General features: G+C 52.2%; 1 protein-coding gene across 6 annotated transcripts in view; it reads left to right on the plus strand.

Annotated features, from left to right (window-relative positions):
- DNMT1 (DNA methyltransferase 1) overlaps positions 1–24,755 on the plus strand; it is a 39,204-nt gene that overhangs the window by 1,706 nt on the left and 12,743 nt on the right. For 3 of the 6 annotated variants that reach the window (XM_045290316.1, XM_045290318.1, XM_045290320.1), the window contains exons 2-20: positions 6,488–6,524; positions 6,961–7,068; positions 7,298–7,517; positions 8,456–8,522; positions 9,522–9,594; positions 12,862–12,896; positions 13,247–13,295; positions 14,871–14,908; positions 15,502–15,568; positions 18,146–18,180; positions 18,821–18,899; positions 19,914–19,951; positions 20,192–20,249; positions 22,404–22,487; positions 22,565–22,674; positions 23,354–23,472; positions 23,641–23,733; positions 23,989–24,140; positions 24,483–24,670. In XM_045290316.1, coding sequence (XP_045146251.1) covers positions 6,488–6,524; positions 6,961–7,068; positions 7,298–7,517; positions 8,456–8,522; positions 9,522–9,594; positions 12,862–12,896; positions 13,247–13,295; positions 14,871–14,908; positions 15,502–15,568; positions 18,146–18,180; positions 18,821–18,899; positions 19,914–19,951; positions 20,192–20,249; positions 22,404–22,487; positions 22,565–22,674; positions 23,354–23,472; positions 23,641–23,733; positions 23,989–24,140; positions 24,483–24,670 — 1,650 coding nt within the window. Of the gene's footprint in view, positions 1–6,487; positions 6,525–6,960; positions 7,069–7,297; positions 7,518–8,455; positions 8,523–9,521; positions 9,595–12,861; positions 12,897–13,246; positions 13,296–14,870; positions 14,909–15,501; positions 15,569–18,145; positions 18,181–18,820; positions 18,900–19,913; positions 19,952–20,191; positions 20,250–22,403; positions 22,488–22,564; positions 22,675–23,353; positions 23,473–23,640; positions 23,734–23,988; positions 24,141–24,482; positions 24,671–24,755 lie in introns of those variants that run through there. The other 3 variants (XM_045290317.1, XM_045290321.1, XM_045290319.1) reach the window with 3 other exon arrangements.

Raw genomic sequence — 24,755 nt, forward strand, 5'->3', positions numbered from 1 at the left:
GGTTGAGAGCCCCTGCAGTGTAATCTATTGGCTCATCTCTACCGCAGAGCAGCTGGTGGAATTGAACTACTGCCCTTGCATTTAACTTGCTGAACCTTGGAAACCCGCTGGGGCACTTCATTGTTTTATAGGGTCTTTGAAGGTGAGAACTTGACCTTCACAGGTTTGCTTATGGCCCCAGGCAAGGGCAAGGTTAACCGTTTACACTTGGGAACTGGGATTGCTACCTGGTTGTTTGAATTGACACTGGATTAAGAGAGTGTACCTGCCAATAAAGGCTCACACATTTAGCATTGTTATTGGCTGATGGAGGGAGTAGTTTTTTAAGTCTGCAATTCACTTACTAATTAACTAACCAGCTTTGCTACATCTCAGTTAATCCTCTACACATTTAACAGTGGGGGCTGGGAGTCCTGCCCACGCCTGCTTCTTGCCAAAGGCTTTCTCTTTGAGGATGGGTTGCATGGGAACGGCACCGGCCCAAGGGCTGGATGGCTAAGTGTTTGTGACTGATTGGGAATATCTTTTTAGGTGAGCCTGGTTGCACACTAGTTAAGAACTTGGCTGCTCAGTGGAGGAAAGGCCTGTGGTTTGAACCTACCGGCTCTGTGTGGGAGGAAGATAAGGCAGTCTGCATCCCCTGAAGATGAACTGCCTTGGAAACTATGGGCCAGCCCAGCTCTGCCCTGTAGGACAGAATGCCAGGAAGTCACCTCATCTGTAGGGTCGCTGTGAGTCAGAGGACTCCACGGCACGTGTGTGTATGTGTGTCTAGCTGAATCTTAACAGTTCATCACATGGGTTTCTGATACTAACTCGTTATAGGAGTAGAATGTCTCATCTTTCTCCTGTGGAGCACCTGCTGGGTGTGAACAGCTGGCCTTGCTGTTAGCAGCCCCAGGCCTAATCTACTTCGTGTAACCACTGTGCTGCCAAGAGCGCCTTCCTTGAAGACCAGGTGGTGGTAGTTGAAATGGCTAGTTTACAGGACCCTCAAGAACTTTTTCACATCTGGGCATCATTCACTGTACAGAACATACACATACAAACATGACATTCACGCTTAGGTTGGTAAACAGAGGTCTAGCTTCGTGATTGACAGACAAGCATCATTCATAAGAGGACAAACCAGAATCCCAACGACCTTCTATAGGGCTTCCGAGCTGCTTGTGGTTTCGAACTGCAGACCATGCAGATTGCAGCCTGAGTACGGACACTACCACCAGGGCTCTCTTTGTAATAGAAGAGGTACATTCACACCTGCTCAGTGGTGTCCAGCTTTCTTTTGAAACTCAGATCTCTCTCCAATCGACGTGGGATACTTGAATTTTTAATGTTTGGATTTGTCTTTCTAAGCTTCATTTTGAAGTAGAATCTACCCCCTGCCTGTCTTTTGGGGCCAACCACATTTTTCCGCTTGTTTTTTTCTACCTCAGTCCAAGCCATCATCATCATCTGTCCAGAAATAGCCGTTGCTCCTTAGCCTTTGTCAGGTCTGTTTGCTAGTGTGGAAACCAACAAGCTCCTCCGAAAGAAACACAAATTGGATCTAGTGGTTTTCCTGCCCAGCCTGTGCTCAGGGAGCAGTGGGAGGCCGGGCGCCACCACCTTCCCCTCCCATTTGGCTGCTGTCTTCCAGACCACTGCTCAAAGTCTCTCCCTTCCACCCCCACCCTTCCCTGCACACCCCCAAGATAGAGGGTGTTGAGTTCCGTCTGCTGCTTTTGCAACCCTGGAGCTGATGCTCATTTGTGGGGCTTGGCCTTCATCATTCCATCTGCAGCCTGGGGCCCCATCTCTGTCCTCTTCCCGCTTAATGAAGCCTTGCTTTACATGCGGGTGCTGAGCACCTCCTCTGCACTGCCCACCAGATCTCTGCAGAGGTCAGTTAACAGGCCTGCTACTGATTCTGTGGGTCCCAACTCCTTCCTTAACCCAGGTTTACCAGTCCCCCGCCCCAGCTGCTCCCCTGCAAAAGGAAACACTCTGCTACGGAGTTTGTGCTGACTCTCAGCATCCCTGCAGGGGCTGGGAAGGTAGCTACTTGGGTCCAACCCCGTGGACCACTTAACCAGCTGTGCCTGCAAGTCACCTCACCTGTGGGTGCCTTGAGGTCTCCATCTGTTTAAAAAAAAGGTGTGTGTGTGTCTCTTAGGACTTGATGCGTTGTTGGGGTGAAGGTGGCACGGGCCCTGGCCCTCGTGATCAGCTGAATGGTTCCTTCCCATCGGGGAGCAAATCTGACTCGTGGGTGGTGGTGGATAGGAATGTGGCCCCTGTGCTGTGTAAAAAGACCCTTGGTGTGGCGTACCCTACCGAGTTAGGCATTGGACTGCCGACTGCAGGATCAGCAGTTCAAAACCACTAGCCCCTCTTCTGAAGAAAGATGAGGCTTTTTACTCGCAAAGGTGGTGAGTTGGTGGTTTTGTTTTGAGTGTTCTGTATGGAAAGTAAAGGTCCACTTCTCATCCCAATCTTTTTGCTTGATGACCTTAATTTTTTTTTTCTTTAGCAAATAGAAATGTCTTTATAATTGAGGCTCGCTCGCTCGCTCACTCACTGCCCCGGGTCAGTGCCAACGCACAGGGACTCTAGGACAAGGTTGAACGGCCCCTGTGGGTTTGAGATGGCAACTCTTTATGGAACAGAAAGGCGCATCTTTCTCCCTCGGTCCTGGGGCTGGTGGTTTCAAACGACTGCCCTTGAGGATGGCAGCACCATGCGGACCCACTATGCCACCTGGGCGCCTCAGTTTAGGCTAGAAAGTCTGAATTCGGAGGGGCAGCCTGGGGAAGGGCTTGGTCTCCTTTTAGGTTCCGTAGGCCCGGCATTCCTTGAAGTTTACCTGGGGTCCAGACCTTCCTCAGATCCCCCTAGGCAAGGAGTTTCCAGAAAAGGATCGAGAGGGGGCTTTCTTCTTTCTTGGCATTTTAAATCTTTGTATCCTTTGTATCTTGGCATCTTAAAGTTTTTCATTGGCTCCTGAATTTACCCCCCTTTTTCATTCTTGACCCTCATCTCTTGTAGGCCTAGCACATTTTAGTCTCCATGATCGATTCCCTGAGGCCCCGTCTGGATTTCTCGCTGCTGCCCGGCCATCTAGATAACTACTCCAAGACTCTTACTACTGAGACCCTTGTACTGCCTGGTCTCCCATCTTGGTAACAAATGACACTTAGTGGCTTAAAGAAAACATCAACTCAATTCTATCTTCTATGAGGGCGCATCAAAAAGTTCATGGGGAATTGGGAAAGATGGTAGAATGTTTCCATCCACCTTTTGAAGCACCCTGGTAGCTCTGTGGGTCAGAAGGCCCTGGGACTGAGCTCACTGGATCCAGATCGTGTCTGTTGGCAGGCTGCAGCCCTTCCCGAGCCTCTAGGAGAGTTTCTTACTCCTCGGGGTTAAAAGCAGAATTTGAGTCCTTGTTGACCATAGGACAGAGGTCCAGGTTGTTTTTTGTTTTGTTTTGTTTTGAGGCCCAGGTTTCTTGAGGCCTGGAGGCTGAGGCCAGTATTCCCAGTTCTTAGAGGCCACCAATCCCTGGGATTGTGGTCCTGGCATCTTCAGATCTGTCCGTGGCATCTCCAGTCCTCAGCCACATCTCAAACTGCAGATGGTTGTGTGGGTTCTCTGGGATCCTCTGCTCTTGTGGTCCATTGCTTGGAGTCAGTTGCAAAGCCCCTTTGATCAGGTCAGATTCCACTCCCAGGCTCCTGTCAGTGGGGTATGGACATTTTTGGGGATGCTGATGTTGTGCAGATCAGTTACTACCTCCGCACCCCCCACCCCCCACCCACCCTTCAGTCCCCTAGTCTGCACAGGTGAGGCTGTGCAGTCAGTCTCTTAGCCTGCATGCCTCAGGGAGCAATCAGTTTAGAGAATGTTAGTCCTTTAACAATCTCAAACCTTTTCCTGAGAGCTCCCAGACTTCCCTGTGACTCCTTGGATGGTGGGAGCTATGTGGTTAGCTGACACTCTTGACTTTCCTTAGGCTGCCCCTCCGGCCTCCAGTGATGGGGTGGGGTGGGGTGGGACTTGTTTCTGGCTGTTGTCTGAATGCCTCCCTCTGCACTGGGGTGCTCCCCTGTCCAGAGCCCTCAGTTTTGAACGATATTTGTCTTCACAGGCATTTTTGCTTATCTCCCTTATAAGGCAATTCCAGCTGAAGGGGACTCGTGACTCGGGGCCATCCCTGACAGGGTATCTAAGGTGGTGGCTTATCTCTTAAGTGGTTGCCAGTTTGACCTCTGCTGGGCCCTATCTTCTCTCTCCTCTTAGTTCTGAAGATAAAGCAGCGGGGTGGGGGTGGTGTCTTCGTTCTCATAGCTCTGCTGGGAAGGGAACTCCAGGCTCAGGTCCAGGTGGGTGTGGGGAGGAGCAGCTGGCATGTCCCCTCCATTTCCCCCACCTCTGAGCCAGCCAGGGTAAGCCCAGGCAGGCATCACTGGGTAAGTCATGCAAGCAGATGTTTTGAATCATTCTGTGTGTCGTTTTGTCAGGCTGGATACCCCAGTTCGTAGGAAGGGCTGAGAGAACTTACTGGTAGTCTCCCCTGTAGGAGCAGGCAGTCTTCTAGAATGCTGGACCATGTAATCTATACCTGAAGTGACTTCAGGCCCTGGAGACTGTTGGATTGGTCATGGGAGGGGCTGTGTCCAGCCATAATTTGGGAGCAGAAAGCCAGACATCTGATGCAGTGTCTCTGGCATTCAGTGCCGAGTTCCAGGACCGTCCTTGGGTGGCCAGGCAGAGGGGTTCTGTGTATTTCTGGACATCTTGGTTCAGAATGCTCTGGAGCCTGCATTCTAGTGTTGCCATTGTATCTGCTAAGTGTCTTCGTCTGAAAGGCCAGCAAATGGGGAGGACTCTGCCTGGTGCCAGCTACATCCAAGCCCCAGGTTGTTGCTTGGATACCCTGTCATCAGCACCCACAGATGTGCAGGGTGACCAGAGTCCACACGGGTAGCCGCCCAGCAAAGCCTTGTACTCCTTACCTTCCTCCTTCTGCAAAGTCCAGCCAGGGGAGAGCTGTTTCAACCCATTGTGCTTGTGGCCACAACACCTACCCATGCTATTGGTACGCATGGAAGGGCGGACAGCTGGAGGAAACCCAGTGCCTCCTACCCAGGGCGCGCCCCCTTCTGAGAGACGCTCACCTAGCTGGTTAGACCTGTTCTCACCCCATTCAGCTGCCTAGCACCCAGACAAGTGAGGAGCAGCCTCATCTTGGTGTCTTCTTATTTGTCCTCGTCCTCCCTCCATCCCCAGTGATGGGCATGAACCTCCAATGAGCAAATGTTTTTCCAGCCGCACTCATGCCGGTTCTGCTCTTTGGAACAATTAGGTACACGTCTCTAGGGCCACCCTCTAGTTCCATGCCAGCCAGTTTTTCTGCCTCTCCTGCCTGTGGATAGCCCCTGCTCCCCCGACACCCCCTTTCATCTATTTTTTAAGAGTGCATCCACGGCCAGCTCAGCTCAGCCTCTTGGCACTAGTAGCCAGTAAGTGCCTGGTGGCCCGGGCTCACTTAGGAACACAACCGCCGGCCATGCTGTGGCACCCCCAAGTGCAGGCTCTTTCTCGAGATGCAAGTCTGAGACCAGCTGTGTATCATTCCACAGACAGGAGGATCCCCACTGTGACCTGGTCCCCTTTTCTGGCACTTGTAAGCATCATATATGAGGAGGCTTCAAAGTCGTTCGTGGGAAAATTCCTTTCTCTTCCAACTGCCCTTTTTCCACGAACCGTCGTCTCCTGCTGGAGGGCTCCTTCCTCTGTCTCACCCCAATCCGAAAGCCACGGCCAGCTCACAGAGGACTTCTCCGTGTGTGCGATGTTCCAGAACGGATGGACATTTGAGCCACCTTTGTTTTTTCCCTTCCCTTTCAAGTTTAAGTGTTAAAAACCTGGTGACATGTTTTTGTTTGGTGGGGGGAAAAGCTGCCAGTTTGAACCCACGCAGCAATTCCTGATCTGCTGTTACCTGCAAGGTCAGCAGTTCAAAACTTCTCCATAGGAGAAAGATGAGGTTTTCTGTCCGGTGAGATTTACAGTCTTGGAACTCCAGCCCCCTCCCCGGAAGCAGTTCAGCTCTGAGCCATGGTGTCATGGTGAGTGAGAATGAACTTGATGGCAGTCAAGTTTTGAGTTGGCTGGGTTCTCTAGGGAGCAGTTCTTCTCCATAACCCAAGGGTGCCATGAGTTGGGGGCAAATGATGACAATATATGAGTGAAACTTATTTCCAAAATCGATTCCAGTTTTCATTGTGGTGAAAATACAGCCAAGCAGAAAGCAACACATCATGTTTGCTGTGATGAATTCAGGGACATGATGACACTGAGTGAACAGCCACTCTCCTATCTTTACCAATGTCGTAGCCCATCACCGACCACAGAATCGTCGCCCACCTCCCCTTCCCGTATTCACGCACAGCTTTTGTTTTGTTTTTAAAACGTCGCTTAATAAGTTTTCTTTCTTTCCCAGGCTCAAAGATTTGGAAAGAGATAGCTTGACAGAAAAGGTAATTGTCCCCATTAGAAATATCTGCTCTCCTTCCCATGACGTTTCGAGGGCAGCTTGGCCGAGTTAGTGTTCGGTACCTCACTGCAGACTTGGCCAAGCTCCGTGCTAGACCTTCAGTACTGCACTGTTCCCTGCCAAGTAAAGCTGTTTTCAGAGGCACTGTTTAGGTCAACACACGGTTAGACCCTCCCTCCCATCCACCTTCCGACCTTCCCGTTTTCACCACTTTGGGGGAGGGGTTTTTATCTCTTTGGAAGCTTGTCGAATCCTTGTTTTTTTCCCCCAAATGTTTTTTAACAATTTCCACTTGGGGCTGAGCCAGCCTTGCCTGCTGGTTACTCTTGATGTGACTCCTGAGATAACTCAGTATTTGTTAGTCTGTTTTAATAGCTTGAACGCTTGGGTACATCTAAGCATCTACCCTTTCCCCTTAGGAATGTGTGAAGGAGAAATTGAATCTCTTGTATGACTTTCTGCAAACGGAAATCAAGAATCAGTTATGTGACTTGGAAACAAAGTTGCATAAGGAAGAATTATCGGAGGTGAGTCATGTGACCTTGCCCTGGCTTCTGGAAGTGAGGGGTGGGGAGAGGAGTGTGTATGGCGGGGGGTGTCTACTTCCATGTCACTTGGCTCTGGCTGGAGAGGCAGGGTGAGGGCCAGCTCCCCTGGTGGCCTGCGGATTGTAAAACTGCATGTGTGTGTGTCCTTGTTCTCTTGTTGCCACGTGTTTGCATTCACTGCTACTTAAATTATCCTTTCCTGCTGTAGGAGGGCTACCTGGCTAAAGTCAAATCCCTTTTAAATAAAGATTTATCCTTGGAGAACGGAGCTCACGCTCGGGAAGCGCGTGGTTGTCTAGAGAACGGGAGCCAGGCTAGTGGTGCCGGTCGCAGAGCAGGGATGGCGGAGGCAAACAAATCCCCCCAGTCTGCTTCCAAGTCGTCCCGCCTGTCGAGAAGAAGAAGCAAGTCCGATGGAGAGACAAAGAGTAAGGCCGAAACCTGACCCAGACACTCCTTACCCGGCTGCCCTTCCGGGGGTGTGTGGGGGGGGGGCGGGAGGCAGGATTTGCCCCTCTTGGATGTGTGCCTCTTCAGAGGTAATTCTTGGACCAGGTATAGAGCCAGGAGCTCTCCAAAGATGGCTAATGTTCAGAGAGACAGTTCATTTGATGGACCAACTGAAACCAAACTCACTGCCCTCCGGTCGATTCTGACCCTTGGGGACTCTATAGGGCAGGGGTGGTACCTGCCCCTATGGGTTTCTGAGACTGTAACGCTTTATGGGAGCAGAGAGTCTTATCTTTCTCCCGTTTGATGACAAGGGCTATTTAAATAAAATGCCGAGGTTTGAAAACATTTGGTCTATTCTCAGACTTCTGATCAGGTTTCTAGGCAAAGCAACTCGTCTGGCATCTTAAGACATGAGCATGGGGTTTTGAACTCAAGTCTAGTTCTCGGCCACTTTCTCTTTTGATCTAACCAAAACCGAAACCAGACTCACTGCCATCCAGTAGATGCCAACTCATAGCAACACTGTAGGACAGGGTAGAACTGCCCCCGTGAGTTTCCAAGACTAACTCTTTAGGGAGTAGAAAGCACCGCCTCTCCACCCACCCCCACCCCCAAGTTTCCCAAGGAGCTGCTGTTGGGCTTGAACCAGTTAGCAGCCACCAGGGCTCTCTTGATCCAAGGAGGTTCGTTCCTTGTCTGGTTCAGTTTCCTCCCCTCACGAGCCCCGAGCAACAAACTCTGGGAAGTGGCAGTGCTCCTTGCTGCAGGGAGCACGAGCAGGTGTGCTCGAATGCAAACTCGAAGGATGCCCTGCTCTTGGTGGCTGCCCTCTGCGATGACATGGCATGGCGGGGCAAAACGTCCATTGTGGTGGCCTTGTCTATTTCTCATCGCTTTATTTTGCTTCACACAGGTCCTAGTCCCAGGGTTACAAGGCAGAAGACCAAACAGACCACCATGGAATTTCACTTTGCAAAGGGGTCAGTGTTGCTTAGGGGCCCCTCTCTCGGGTAAACCTGGAATGGAATTTGTCGGATGTCCTCAACAGTTCCGTGGCTGCTGATTTCCATAGGTTTTTCTCACGTTTTTTTTTCTCTTGCATCTGCAGGAATAGCATTTCTGCAGATTCCATTTTGTTTTCCCCCTTATTAACAGGAAATTCCAAATATGTGGGAAGTAGGTAAGGTCAGCAGGGTGAGCCCCCACCTACCCATCGCCCCAGGGGTCAGCCAGCTATCCACTCCTGGCCTTCAGTGTAGGTCTACCCCCGTCTCTGCTGTTCCCCAATTGGAGAACCTTGAAAGGTATCCCACAGCCCCACCATCCATAACTGTCCAGCATGATTCTCCAAGATGAGGTCTCTTCTTGCAGTAGAAGAGGACGATAATGCTGTTCTCACGCCGCTCAGTGTCACCTTATTAAACAGCCGCACATGCAGGCCCACTGGGCTGGGTGGATGAGTTTCTGAAGTCTTTGCCATGGATGCCTTTGCCCCGTTTTCTTAACACTCGAGTAGATTTGTCCCTGCGTGTGTCTAGAGTAGATGGTTCCCTTCTTGGTTTGAGTGTGGCCCTGGGGCTCAGTAGCCTGTAGGCTGGGACTTGGGTCTTCCAGCTGATCTCTTCCAGCTGTTGGGTTTCTTAGAGACTGACCTCTTGCTAGGTAGAGGTGTGATCCTCTATTAGAAGTATAGGAAGTCTCCCCTCTTTGGGAGGCCCTGGGCTACTGACCAATACCTAGAGCCCAGACTTCTTGGGGCTGCGAAATGGTGGTCTTGTGAACCTGCCATTCCAAGAAACGTTACAAGGGAAGCTTCTCCACATCTTGGCCAGGAGAACTTCTGGAAGGGGGGAGGAGAGCACCTGTGCCCTCCGTGGCTCCTAAAGGGGAGTGCTCTTGGGAGGGAGGAGTGGGAGCCCTTTTTGTCTTGGAGCCGCTAGTGTCTTGCTGAGCTAATGGTCGGTTTCCCTGTGTGACAGCCCCGCCAAACGGAAATCTGATGAAGAATTGGAGCGAGGCAGTGTGGATGATTCCGAAGAAGAAAAAGAGCTGGTAGGCAGACTGTCTTGTTTTTGGTATATTTGTGGGTGATCTTGACCTCCCACTCGATTGGCTCCCATACAGTACTCTGCTCAAGGGCATTTGAACAGCACCTTAGACGTGCGCAGAATGAGGAGTAGTCATACTCAGCAGACATTCTCTGCCCCTGCCTCTGCTCCTGCCCACTGGGAGCCTGGTAGCCCCTGAGTCTACCCTCCGTCTGCCTCCTGACCACTCTGGCTGACCCGATTGGTGACCAGCATGCTAGTAGATGTGTCATGTCGAGAGCATTTGCTTCTAGGCCAGGTTACTCCTTCCCCACACCTGGTCTCCTTGGCATGAGAGGTATCTGCAGTGTGCTTGCTGCAGAGACTTGGGTTCAGAAGACCCCCTCTACCCCCAACATGGGACTCGGGACTTCCAGATGGTGCTGTCCCAAAGGACTTAGGGGGTGGGGTGTTAGATCCAAGTGGGACCAGAGGGTCACCCTGTCAGCGATCCTTCCCACTGTGTGGCATACCGAGCAGAGCAGATTAAGGGCATGTCTTGGCGGTGTGTTAAGTAAACGCCCTCTGCTGCCTGGTAAAGCCAGGGGTCATAGTTTGCTCTAAAGCAGACCTTGAGCCCCACACTGTTGACATTTGGGGGCCAGACAACTCTTGGTTGTAGGAGAATGTTATGGACAGCACCCCAAGCCTCTACCTCTTAGATGCCAGTGGCCCTTCCTGTCTTGGCCCCCGTCAGTTGTGACAACCTAACCATCAGACATAACCAGATTCTCTTGGGATAGACTAGCTCTGAGTGGACCCTGTTGGGCTCAGGGGACTGTCTCAGGGTGACTCAGACTTGCCACCGGCTATAAGACATGGGTTTTGACACCGTTTGGGGAACTCCGGTCATAGAAGGCAAGAACCTGGCCAAGTCACAAGGCCAGGTCTCCTGGCTCCTAGGATAAGGTTCCAGAGGAAATGAGCTCTTGTGATGACAACTTTAAAAAAAAAAAAGTTATTTTGTTGGAGGCTCGTATAGCTCTTATCACAATCCATCCATCCATCCATTGTGTCAATCACATTTGTACATAGGTTGCCCTCATCATTTTCAAAACATTTTCTTTCTACTTGAGCCCTTGGTATCAGCTCCTCATTTTCCCCTCCCCCCACCCTTCCTTCCTCATGAACCCTTGATAATGTATACATTTTTTTCCCCCTTGTCTTACACCGACCACTGTCTCCCTTGACCCACTTTTCTGTTGTTCTTCCCCCTGGGCGGTGGTGGTGGTGGTTATGTATTGTGATCTGTTCTACCTTTGTTTCCCCCACCCCCCCATCTCTCCCCTGCCCTCCTGGTATCTCTACTCCCATTGTTGTCCCTGAGGGCTTTGTCTGTCCTGGATTCCTGTTTCCAGCTCTTACCTGTACCAGTGTACATGCTTTGATCTAGCCAGATTTGTAGGGTAGGATTGGGGTCATGGTAGTGGGGGTGGGGGGAGCATTAAAGAACTAGCGGAAAGTTGTTTCCTCAGTGCTGTACTACACCCTGACTGGCTCGTTTCTTCCTTGTGACCCTTCTGTGAGGGGATGTCCAATTGGATAATGATGACTTTTTTATGAACATAGTTGTTTCTTCTTCAGCTCTTGGCTTTTTCAATGTAATTTTTTCTCTCTGACAAGGAAGCAGTTGGCCAAATGGTGGCAACCTGTGTTAGGATGTGGCTCAGTGCTGTCCCATGTCCATACTAGAGAACCTGGGCCCAGACGGCCCCTGTCTGAGACAGGAAGCACGAATATCTTCCACTAAAATGAGCAATAGTAAGGGATGAGCATGCATGGAATCACAGGTAGTGAACTTATGTGAGACTGATCCTCTTAAGTCCCAGCTCTCGCAGGCTCCCCTGTGAGGCCCTCCAATGGTGTCCCGTCATTACTTACCATTGATGGCAGTAAACAGATTCCCTTGTTTGGGTCTGAGTTTCTCAAACTGACTGTTTAGAACAGGTACATGTGCACATGATAAAAATTTTTGGCAGTACAAAAGCCTGGTCGATACACGGCTCCTGCCCGGCCTCTGGGTGTCTTTCCTGAGGCAAGCATTTACCCGTTGTTCAGTTGTTCCTATGGTTGCATATACACACATGCACGTGTATGTCATATGTATATATGTGTACATCAACTTTTTCTCTAAATTACATATTCTGAACTCTTACTCAAAGGAAGTTGCAAAACTTGTACACAGATCCTGCGTAACCTTCCCCATGACAGTGTCTTACCTAACTGTAAAGCAGTGTCCAAACCGGGGAACAGACAAGGGCTCAGACTTCATCCTTCTGCAGGCCCCACCCACACATCCCTGTGCATGGTTCCAGGAGCTGTGTCACACACACACACACACACACACACACACACACACACACACACACACACACACACACACACACACACACACACACACACCAGTTCCCGATCCAGATCTGTTTCATCACAATCTGGCACCTTTAAATGAAAGAATGAAATGCAGGTCTCCTGGGGGGAAAGCAGGTCTTAGGAACGGTAGGGCATAGTGGGTTTGTGCTTTGGGCTGCTAACTGCAAGGCCAGTAGTTTAAAACCAACTGTTCCTTGGGAGAAAGCGGAGGCTGTCGGCTCCTGGGAAGAGTGAAAGCCTCACAGCTACAGGGGGCGTTCCGCCCTGTCGGATAGGGTTGCTGTGAGTCTGTTGACTCGAGGGCAGTGAGTTTGAGCGAGAGGGAAACCATGTTCTGGGATATGGTTTGGGAAGAAGAGCTGGTATCATATTTAGATCTTTATCACTTCCCGCTTGAAGTCCCAAATGACAACTTGAGTAAAGAAGGAAGCCTTGGTGGTGAGCTGTTGGGTAAGCACTGGATTGCTAATCACAAGGTTGGTAGGTCAAACCTACCAGCCACTTGGGAGTAAGTTGAGGCTGACTGCTCCCAGAAAGATGACAGCCTTGGAAATTCTATAGAAGATCCCTAAGAATTAGAAACAACTCGGCTTCGGGTTTTGCTGAATTCTATACATGAAGTGGAGAATCTTTAACTTTCGCACTGCCTCTCTAGGAGGTGAGCAGATGCATGTGGGGCTGAGGTCAGTGTGTCCCGTGTATTGGGGGTGATCAGATAGCAATGCGTGCTCAGCTCTTCCCCCTCAAGCTCAGACCCCCTGTGAGATACACTTAATTAAGGCTGATGCTTTTGGTCTTGAACCCTCCTCTAAACACATCTCCTTTTCCTGCCTCTCCCTCCTCCCCTCCCTCCACACAGGATGAAAAGAGACGGAGACTTGCCTCCAAAGACCTGTAAGAACCATTGATGTTCTCTTAGCCCTGTGCGGTCCCGGTGGTGTGCAACCTAGAATACCATTGATTTCTCTGGAAAGCTTAACAAAGAAGCACTTTGTGTGGTGTTGCTCTGGCAACCATAGATGTGTCAAGGAGGCCAAATCTGGGGTCAGATGATCTTTGGATCTAGGTGTCCAATTCTCAACAACAGGCAGTTCTTATCAGCCCCTGCTGCAAAGGCGGGGTGTGCCGCCTGGGGTCCCCGGATGGTGGTTGCTTCCTTCATGTGGGTGCCTGGGAGGAAAACTACTCTTGGGGGAGGAGGCTGTGGAAGCCACACCTGAGACTTGCTTTTGTTTGTCTGACAGAGTCGCCAATCGGCCAGAAAGCACGAAACCAGGAACCAGTGCCGAAAAAGTAAAGTCTGGTCACCGCCACGTCTGTGCTTTCTCCCTTAGGCCCATTTGGTCCTTCTTTGATTCTAGCTCAGGAAGGGGCAGAGTGCAGGGTGTTGTCACTCATGATCAAAGTGACTTTGGGAAAGCCAAAGTGTAGACCCAGAAAAGGGGTGTTAAGGCTGTGGTGGTCTTGAACCCCTAGTGTTAAACCTGGGCCCAGACTGTAGCCGGCTGGGCAGTCAGTTAGCCTGCCTCGGGCTGATGCCATCTTTGTGAAGGAATGAATGGAATCCACCACAGGAGGTCCTGAACCTCAACCGCAGCCTCCATGCACCTGGCCCTGCTCTGACCTCGCAGCTGTTCCTCTTGCCCTCCTACTCTTTCATAAGACCCCAGAGCCTCTGAGCAGCTTTTGGGGGTGGGACAGGAAATGGGGCCTTCAGAGACCGGAAGCTTCACCCCTGGACAGCACTGTTGACGGGGCCAGCATTGTGAGGGAAGGGGCCGGAGCCACACCGGTTCCCATTCTTGAGTTTGTTCGCTGCTAAGATGTTGGTAGGGTTTGCTGCAGACTGGACGGGGGGCCGAGTGCTGCAGTCTTGGAGGAAGGCTGGGCGTCCACTGCTTGTTGGCAGCAAACAGTCATTCTTGAGGTACAGTAGGTAGTTTTTACCTGGACCCCTTTGCTGTTCGTTGCTGGTAAAGAACTGGCAGCAGTTACGGTCTGTACTCGCCTCCTATTCCTCTCAGAACCAGGAGGATCTTGTGAGCCAATCTGACCACTATCTTTCTGAGGGAAGTAGGGGCGAGACGGAAACCCCTCTCCTCTGGGCACACTCCCCCAGCCCCTTCATGCCACGGGAAAATCAGGGACATGCTGCCCCTCATGTCAGACCGCTTCAAATGAGCTTGTGGCGTTTCGGCTGTCATGTTGATAACATGCAGTGGTGAGTAAGTTTTGGAGGTTCAGTTCAGGGGATCTGCTTTCCAGAAACTGGCTTACTGGCTTTCTGAATCCAGGTTCAATGCGCTGGGTGTCCATGTTTGAGATGGAACTCCTGTCTAAACTGACTTCATCTCTTGAGTATCAACGTCTGGTTTTGATACAGGGTTAGCTGAGGTGGTCAGCGCTTCCTAATGACCGGGTGCAGGGATTGGGACATGAACATCTTGAATAATAGGATAGTCTTGTTTATCTTCTAAGACAGTGGTTCTCAACCTTCTTAATGCCACGACCCTTTCACACAGTTCCTCATGTGGTGGTGACCCCCACAACCATGAAATTATTTTCGTTGCTACTTCATAACTATAATTTTGCCACTGTTAGGAGTCAGGCGAAGGGGTCGAGATCACAGGTTGAAAACCGCTGTTCTAAGAGGTCCCCTCACTCCTCTAAGAAACCACCTTGAAGGTAGACGGTCTGTATGCCCACTCCCTAGATAGTAGGATAGGGGTGTGTGTGTATCTATACATACACATCTCTCCCTCTGTGCCGCCCCGATAGTTCTATAAAACACGTCAGTAGACGGCTTCAGGGAAAGACGAGAGCCAGGTGGGAAACGGCTAGCTAACACGTCTTCTCTTGCCCCCTTAGGAAGAGAGGAGACTCCGACGGCGAACCAAAGAACTGTTGTAAGTGCAGCACCCACGCCTTTCTGCTTTCTGTGAAGCCTGATCATGGCAATACGGGTTCTGGTTGAGTGGGGAACTGAACCACAGTGCTGAGTGGAAGCCTAGGGCAGGCCGGCTGTCTCTGACTCCTCCGGCCGGGCAGAGCTCGAGAGCGGGGCACACGGAAGCACTTTGCCAGACTCTGGGAGCAGATGCTGAGGCTGCGCCCAGTCCAGGGCGGCCCACACACCCTGCCCCTAATGAGGGGCCGGGGAGGTGGTGAGGGAAGAAGACATGGTCAGCGGGCAGTTTGTCATCAGTAACAGGTCCGTGCAGCTCTCAGGAGCCCCCATCCAAGGTTGGCTTAGGGGGCCAACCTCTCGCCCCCTTGCACTGCAAGCAGGAGTCCCTTCAGGTGACCAGAGCATGGGGCTTCGGCCTCCAAGCATGGCCTTCCTCAGCAGCTCTCCTAGGAAGTGCTGATGCCATAGCTGAGGCAGTCGGCGATGCCTCCATGAAGGTGGCCCGCCGGGGAGGAGGCGGTGAGAGGCCTGCTGGGAAGGGCAGCGGGGTCTGCCGAGCTGACAGCCTGGTTTGTTTGTGTTGTCTGACAGAATGAGCCCAGAGGACTCCAGCAGCGAAGCAGTGCCAGGGATGCGAACCCGGAGGGATGGAGACAGAGTAAAGACCTTCCTCCTCCTTATGCATGTGTCCTTCCTCCCTTGCTGGGAGACAGGGGGTGGGTAGGGCTCGGGTTGAATCCAGCCCTTCTTGACCAGTGGGGGTGACTAGGTGAGTTCTCCGATCCACCTCTTGGCAGCTGGTGCGGGGCCCATCTGCCCTAGATGCTGCAAGCATGTAGTTGCCTGTGTGTCCACAGATGGGTGTGGGTGTGTGCGTAGGGAAGGGTCATTTGTATGTGGGACACCAGCTTCTCTGGTGAGCACCTCCACAGAGCACCTGATGGGGTTGGGCGTAGATGGGACTCCTGTCACACCTGTGCTGTGCCACCGCCAGTACCCCATTTCTGAGTCTGTCCTGCATCCTACACACCTCCCCACCTCCAACTTGGTTCAGGGAACCTGTAAACCTGGTGCATTGCCCTGGGGCAGCCTGGCTCCCTGTACCACTGAGGATGGCAGGCTTGGTGACCCGGAAGGAGGATAAAGCTTATGGGGGCTCTAACTCGGTGTGGTCCCCCTCTGAGAGCCCACCATGACGGGGCCTCTGGTTCCTCCCTGTGGAGACTGATGCTCGACTCGCTGGGTTGGGAGCGCTCCTGCAGCAGGCCTTTCTTGCGTCTGCTCCCATGTCGGCACATCTCGCTTGTCTTACTTTCTCTATCCAGTTGGAGGTTCCCTTTGGGGCAGCAAGTACTGTCAGCATTGTCCTGGAACTTAGTGCCCGATAGAATTTGACCAGGAGCTTTCGAACCCGGCCAGCACTTACCGTAGGAAGGAATGGACGAACCAAACATGAGGCTTTCTGGTACCACTGACTGCTGTCATTTTATATGTCCACTTGGACATTTGTTGCTTATGAAGATAAACTTGAATGAGGGTCTCAGAAAGCTTTGCTTGTTGGCAGCCTCGGAAAATGACTAGGCTGTTCTTCCAGAAAAGGGGTTGGGAATGCTTACTTCCGTTACCTGTCATACTAGCTGCCTATGTTGGATGCCCCTCCTGCCACCCCTGTGCCCAGCACCGGTCTGTCTGAGGCCAGATGGTGGATAGAGCTGTTGTTTTGGCTGACAGAAGCAAGAGGGCTATGCGGTCCCTCTTCCATTGAGCTATCGTCTGGGAGGAGGGTTGGCAAACCACAGGTCGCTCACAATTGTCCCTGCTTCCTTGTGGGCTGCAACAGTGAATGGATGTTTGTGGCGGAGACCACGGAGGCTGGAGTGCTGCGGATCTGGCCCTTGGAACAAGGCTTTGTAACCCCAGTTCTAGGAATTTCTTTATGCTCTTCTTCATAGATGAGGAGCTTGGTGTAGTAGGTTCTGCTTTGGGCTGCTAACTGCAAGGTCAGCTGTTTGAACCCACCAGGTACGCTGAGGGAGAAAGACGAGGCTTGTTGCTCCCCTAAAGACCGTCTCAGAAACCCTAGGGAACAGCTCCGTTCTGCCCTGTCGGGCCACTACAGGTCAGAATTGACTTGCTGCCAGTGGCCTGGGTTTGCTTTGTAGGTGGGGGCAGGAGCTCGGTTAAGAGTGTGGAGCCTTGAGGCTACCCTCTCAATGGGCCTGGGTCTTTCTGGTTCGAGTTCAGCGGTACTGAGGTCATTCACAGCCTTGGTCTTGGCATTCTTTTTCAGCTTGTGAGTTGGGTGGAGGTTTGGAGTGATCTGTTGCCATCCCCTCTGTGTGCCTCCTCCTCTTCCACTTTCTCCCTGATCCGGTTTCTGCTCTCATCTTTCCCCCTAATCCTCTGAATAAAGTATAATAGATGCTGCCTCTTTAAAATCTTAAAATCGCCCGTGGTTGATTTTATGAGCGGTAGGTTCATTTCCAGACCTGAAGGATGACTCAGGACCATAGATTCAAGGTGTCCCACCTGTCTCTTCCTGACCTGTTCTCTTAGGATTTTTTGAGCTTTGTTAACCCATTTTATTCCCGGTCTACCCAGGACCTTAATGTGAGCCTTCTCAGGGCAGTTGGTTAGTGGAAGCTGGGCATCTAGTTCTGGTCTCAAGTCTGTGGAAACGGATGTTTGCAAGGTCCCTTACTCCATGGACTGTTCCCTCGTCTTTCTGTTATTCTTTCCTCCGGATGGGGAGAGACCAATGCTGGCACCTTAGCTGGGGTTGCTCACGAGCTTTGAAGACCCCTCGCAAATCACTGCAGTAGGGGGTGGAACATTTCCTGTGTGAGCTGTTAGACCAGTAGACCTCAGTGTTCCCTGAGACTGTGTGCCTCATTCCCCAGCGTCCAGAGACTCAGCCCCTCAAAGAATTTTCATGTCAGAAGTTTCTGTAACTAACTGCCCGCCTGTGTGTTCCACCACATTCGTGGATATACCCACAGCAAAGAGAAGCGCACACACGTCTCACAGCTGTCAAATCTCTGCTCACGGGCGTGCTCCCACTCTCTCTCCCGCGCCTGTTCAGCCTGCACATCTGCCCAAACCGACTCCTGGAGCACCACTGTTGTGGGTTGTGTATGTAACAGGATTGACCTATGTCACTTGGTCTCGGTGGCTCTCAGAAACTAATTCCTCCCCTCCCTCTCTCCACGTCTGCTCTTCCCCCACTACCCCACAGGATGAAAAGCGGCCCAGAAGTCAACCCAGAGATCAGTAAGTAGTCTCAGTGCTTCGGTGCCGTGCTCTGGGTAGCCCGGGTCCCTGGGATGCCAGCTCTAGAAACCTGTGGGTTAGAGGTTTGCAGGTGTTGCTGGGGCTGACCTGGAGAACAACTCTGGGCCCTCCCCCTTAACTTCCCTCTGCCCTTGCCAACTGTCCGTCCAACTACCTACACAGAATCATGCCTATCTGTGAGGCGTCAGGTGGCACGGGTAAAAGTCCCATTTCACATTTACAAGCTAATGCACCGTTGCGGAACTGGGTGGTGCAGTGGTTAAGTGCTGGCTTTGCTACCCAAAAAGCCAGGAGTCTGAGTCCCCTAGTTACTTGATGTGGCAGCCTGCTTCCCCATAGACCGACCGACAGCTTTGGGACACCCTGGAGAGCAGTTCTGTCCTTCAGGATCACTACATGAGTCAGATTCGTTTTGGAGGGTGCATCACTTTAAACACCGTAGAGGCACTGTGAGGAGGGGTGGGAGCTTTCTGAATGGGAAGGGGGAAGAAATTCTTCCCCAGATCTTTTCTGAATATTGTACTTGTCCTTGAGGAGTCAGGAATCTGTCGGGTGTTCTTGGGACTAACTGGCATTCAAGTTTCTCTAGCTAATCAGTGGTGTGTTGTTTCCATGTTAGTGCTGCCAAGCGGAGGCCCGAAGAACAAGAATTAGAAGGAGCAGAATTGCAAGTTTCTGTCAGCGATGAGGATGAGATGGTAACTCCGTTTCACCAGGACAGCATGCAGCTCGTTGTTGTGGATGTGGTTTTTAAATTTGTTCTGTGGATTCAGAAGGGTTGAGCAAACACAAAAGGAGGCTCGTTGGGAATCCCCAGGCACTCATCGCCACCCACCTCTCGCAGTTAGCCGCCAAGTGGGGGCCAGGCGGGTGTCAGGGCATAGCTTCACCTGAGCTCCTCACTGCACCTCTGCCCTGGACGACTCTGGACAAATCCCAGCCTTGCTCACTAACTTCTTTATGGAAGAAGCGGCCTTCCGAGGCAGCACTCAGACATCCACCTTCCCATGATCCTCCCAGATAAGACAAGTATCCCTCATGATCTAGTCCGAGCTCCATGCTCCCTAATGGGTCTCTGTGTTTTCCCCTTACACAGTTATTCAGAATCCAAACTGATTACAGGACATCTGGTCGGTGTTTGGCCTGGGTAGCTGTAGTCTTCCCCCTGGCAGTTAGATGCAATTCCTGGATGGAGCTGAGTTTTCTATACAATTGTCCAGACTCCAGATTTTGCCAAGTGCATCCCTCTGGCATATAGCGCTAGGGAAATAGAGGGGTGTGTGTGTGTGTGTGTGTGTGTGTGTGTAGCAGCTATGTAGCTCCTCCCCATAGATGACCTTGCGTACCCTTTCCGGGAGTTCCTTCCCAGCTCTGCACCCCAGCATTTTGTCTCCAGTGACTGTCACTGTCGTTGGTTCTTTCAGCAGAGCTGCCAAGTCAGCGTCTGCCATTCCTTTATTTACCTGGAATGTTCTAAAGAGACTGCTCCTCATCTCTGCTTCGCTTGAGGTGTTTGTTGCTTGCTCACTGGCTTCTGAGTTCCTTAAGGAAGCCTCTCGGACTTTTCGTGGGAAGATTGAGGGGTACTGAAGGCGAGCCAGTTCTCGGCCTGCTCCTCCCAGGCCTTGGGTGTGTTGACAGGGCTTGGTGCCGCAGTGCTGTCCTGCAGACACACTCCTTGTTGACACTTCCTCTCCGCTTTCTCCACGCAGGACGAGAAGAGACGCAAAGTGGAATGCAAAGAGTCACCGTAAGGATTGTTTGTCTTGATCCCAATGTGGAGATGATTGAGAAAGAGAGGGAGGTGCTTAGGGAATTAGCAGAACCAGGGTTGGAGTGGCTCAGTGAGCACAGGACTGGGTTGTGGGACTGCGCCATACGTGACCCGGGACCATCTGGGCTGAATGAGGAACAACTCTTAACAGGGCTGATTTGGGATTGTCTCAAATGATTAAAAATAATAATAATTGACCATGTGTTTTGCTCCCAGAATGGAAGATAAAACAAAGGATAAGAAGGATAAAGTTAACATCACAGGAATCTCTAAGGTAAGTTCTTTCACATGAACCTCCTGGCCTTGTCAGAGTCCGGTCCAGGCTGTAGATGTAGGTGTCGATGTCGAGCAACAGGGCGAGGTGGATTGAGGTAACAGGGAGGCGATGTTTTAGGGTGAGGTGCTCAGGGGAGGCCTCACTGAGAAGGTAAACTTTCTGGAAAGGCCTGAAAGTCCAGGAGTCAGCCCAGCTGATCCCTGAGGGCAGAACATCTAGACAGGGATCAGGGAGGTGGTTCCCAAGGCAGGGAGTGGCTCCCAGGACAAATAGACTAAAGGTAACGGAGGTGGGGCAGCTCGGTGACTGTGGGAATAGCAAGGATTCGGGAATGAGGAACGGAAAGGTTTATCGTTGGAACCTGGAGGTGATTGGACCAAGAGCCCCAGGAGATCATGCTGTGGGGGAGGGGGGGTGTACCACAAAAGATGTTAAAACCCATTAGTTGCTCCAAGGGAGGAAGATGAGGCTGGTCACTCTCAGAAACCCCCACGGAACAGTTAGACTCTGGCCTCCAGGGTTGCTGTGTCAGTTACCTGATGATGGCAGTGGGGTTCATTCATTGAAGTACAAATAGAAACATTCCATCCTATGTACATAGAGCACTGGGAAGGTGGGGATAAAAATGGAATTGTCCGTAAGATCAGCTTCAGCTTGAAGTCCTTTGAAGTGTGTAAAGGTTAGCCAACTGGCCATGGTGTGCATTACTTCGTAGGGGGGTGGGTTTGGCCAGCTGGTCGGCTGTGGCTGTATAGGGCTGGCCGGGGCCCGGGTGATTCACAACGGTGCTCATGAACACTTGCTGTGCTTGGAAGACAAATTGTCCATGTCATGCCACATTGCTCCAAAACGGCTTCCATCCTGACCCAGTTCCCTCGGGGTGCTTGTTGGCTGCCTCCGCCCCGCCATTCTTATGATTGACGAGTGTCTGCGGGGACACTCCTGTAGACCTCACTCCACACAGCAACAAAAAGGAGTCCGAGCCTGATAAAACACAGCAATGCGATGGCCCGCCCAGCATCACTGTGGGGGGAAGTCCAGCCGCCGGAGCCCACCCTACCATGCTCCTCACGGATCGAGCTGGACCAGGGGGCTGGGCATCAAGTGATGAACCTCAGGCCAGTGTTGGAGAACTGGCTAGACAGTGGTATGAGGGCTCGCCAGCACTTAACACAGGCCAATTATATACAAATTGTCTCAATTAAATTCCTTTTACTTATTTGGTGTGGTTTCTTAGGGTTGTAGTTCAGCTGATGAATCTTCCAGCTCATGAACTGTATTTGGCAGCATATTGCAGAGAGCTCTCTGGAGGCTGGCGGACAATGCCCTTCTCTAACTGCCCAAGTTAGAAGGGGGGAGGGAGGTCTCATGCAGGTCCTGTTTATGAAGACTTGTTTTGTTTTGTTTTTTTAAGGACAAAACTTTGTTTGAAACTAGCCTGTGTGCCACCCCAGCATTGAAGTCCGATTCCATTTTACTTCCTCCTCCTCACGTAACCATTCAGGCCAGGGTTTCCGATCTGATGGAGAAGGAAGCGGGAAGGGCTTCAAGGCTGGGGCTTCTCCTTTTGCCCGTTTTATTTGTAGAATATGATGTGCACAAGAGTGGTGCCTAGCCACAGAGACGTGAAAGCTCACCCGGCCCTTTTTGTCAGAGCCGTGACCGCCTCATCAACCACACACTCGCCCTCCTCCTGTCCCTCCCTCCCCCCACCCCCACCCCACCCCAGGCCTTTAAAGTCTGCTGCTTTTGGTGGGAGCACCTTATTTCCTGGTGTGTGGGTGGTTTTCCTTTACATTAGTGGTGTCACGAAACGTCTGCTTTTATGGGATTGGAAGACATTCCGTTCAGCAAAGCCAACTTCAACCCCGACAGTCTTGTACATTGAGACCAAAATGTTAGTTATCCTGTTCCCCGACAGACTTTCTGGTGGTTTCCAAAGATCCTTCCCTCGCCTTTTACGTTTATCCAAAGCAAGGAGAAAGTGTGGGAAGGCAGACGTTTTGGGAAACTGAATTTATAAAGCGTCCCCCGTGGGGATGTGGGTTTCGCTTCCCTCTTTGAGGGCTTAGCTCGTGAGCGGCATTGACCGGGATAGAAATGGGGCGGCTGGCAGGGCCTTTCTGAGCCCCACTTTTCTTGTCCCAGCAGCAGCTCGATACCCTGAGGTGCGATGAGTGCGCACAGTACCTGGATGACCCCGACCTCAAGTACGAGCAGCCCCCTGTCAATGCAGTAAGTACAGGCCGCCCGGGCGCTGGTCTCCTGTGACCTGTCCTCGGGGCTGGGCCTTCAGCTCTGCTGTCTCGCAGCTCTTCGAGCCAGAGATGTTGACGGATGAGAGACTGTCCATCTACGACAACAACGAATCCGGCTTCGAGAGTTACGAGGACCTTCCGCAGCACAAGCTGACCTCGTTCAGGTACCTCTCCCGCCTCTTCCCTCGGTGCCTCGCCGGAAGACGCCCATCTTGTTACAGGGTTGCCGCTCGCTCACCCCTACGCCTGAAAAATGTCCTCTGTTGGCAATCCTTGGTGAATCAGCCACCACCCTGTTGGGGGCTGTGCCAGAGCCTTGTCAGCTTCTCACCATTGAAACCATCCATGTTACATCTTCGGTCTGTCGGCCAGGGGAGGTGGGGGGGTCCACACTCTTTCCAGTGAGGGCTGGCCAGGGCCAGGTGCCCACCTCGTTGGGTGGCCAGAGAGCGCAGGTCGATAAGAGCTTGGTAAGCAGGAGGGGGTTACTGGGAGAAAGGCGTTCTGTGTAGATGAGGAAAGTGACATGCACAGACTCCAGTGGTCGCAGAGCAAGCCGGGTCTGGTGGGGGGAGGGCGGCCAGGCTGCAGGCTCAGAGGCTGCCTCCTGTGGCGGTGACTCTCCTCCCCGAGCCTTCTCTGCCAGGGCTTACCTTGGCTCTTAAGGGAGCAGAGCCTTAGGCCCATCAGTGGCCTTTGGTCAGCTCTGTCTCCTCTTTAATTGAAACTCTGAGGCTGGGCTCCATTCTCTGGGAGATGGTTTGGTTTCTGGAACAGTCCAGTCTGATCTTCATGCGGCGCCCTGGCTAGCTGGTGAGCAGGCGCCCTGTCTCGTCTTTGTAGCGTGTTCTGCCAGCACGGCCATCTGTGCCCCATCGACACCGGCCTCATCGAGAAGAACGTGGAGCTCATCTTCTCTGGCACAGTGAAACCCATCTACGATGACGACCCCTCTCCTGAGGGTAAGAGCAACGCCATCCGGGCAACTACTGAGTCGTGATGCCATGGCTTGAGACTCTGCTTAATCTGTGCGCAGAATCCTCCACATGAGGCTCGCGGGCCCAGTGGACTCTAGGGGTCTGAGGTGAGCACCACTCCTAGTGGCTTTTCTTTGGTGGTTTTTCTCCCAGGCGGTGTGAACGGCGTGAACCTGGGCCCCATCAATGCGTGGTGGATCACTGGCTTTGATGGGGGAGAAAAGGCCCTCATTGGCTTCAGCACCTGTAAGTGTTTGACCAAGCGGAGCCTCATTCTGGGACCTGACAGGGCCCTGAGTGTCTTCTTCCTTGCGGTGGGGGTGGGGGGTGGCGGGTGGCAGGCAGCTGAGAGCACCTTGGGACCATGGTATGGGACTTGGGGAAGCTCCTCTGGATATGGCCTTGGGTGAGCAGTGCCCGGCCCTGGCACTTCCCTTCCTGCTACGCTGTAGGCGCCATCGGGTTCACCCGGCTGCCTAGCAACACCATCTCTCCCTCCAGCATTTGCTGAGTACATCCTGATGGATCCCAACCCAGACTACAAGCCGATCTTTGATCTGATCCAGGAGAAGATCTACATAAGTAAGATAGTCGTGGAGTTTCTGCAGAACAACCCTGAGGCGGCCTATGAAGACCTGATCAATAAGATTGAGGTAAGAGCTTTTGGGATCTCACCAGCCTGCTTGTTGGGGTGGGGAGGGGCGCTGAGGAATGAGGGGCTCACAGGGGTGCTGCTGGGGCTGAGGCACCGTGTGCATCTTGCTACAGCCCTTAGATTGGGGTGACAAGTCGGAGAGACAGTGTGTGCAGTGTGCAGGAGGATGGGCTGAGGTTTTCTAGAAACACGATGCCATTTGATACTTGAGCTTCTCCTGGGATTTTGTTACCCGCAGGGCTGGGGAGGCTCCACACTGGTTTTGAATGTGGTTTTTCTCTCCCCACCCAGTGGGTGTCGTTGGCTCAAGTCCAGGATTTCTTTCTGTCTTTTTCCTAAGACCACCGTGCCCCCTTCTGCACTCAACCTGAATCGGTTCACGGAGGACTCTCTCCTCCGGCACGCCCAGTTTGTGGTGGAGCAGGTGGAGAGCTACGATGAGGCCGGGGACAGCGACGAGCAGCCCATCATCCAGGCGCCCTGCATGAAGGACCTGGTCAACCTGGCTGGTGCCACCCTTGGGCGAAGGTCAGGAAGCCCAGAGAGGGCCGCAGGTCCTGTGGGTCCTCTTCTCCAGGCCACGGCTGAGACAGGGGGGGGCCTCTCTCCCATC

This window comes from Echinops telfairi, unplaced genomic scaffold (genome assembly GCF_000313985.2).
Source record: "Echinops telfairi isolate 266 unplaced genomic scaffold, ASM31398v2 ScPeMD7_36;HRSCAF=134, whole genome shotgun sequence".
Taxonomy (NCBI): Eukaryota; Metazoa; Chordata; class Mammalia; order Afrosoricida; family Tenrecidae; genus Echinops; species Echinops telfairi.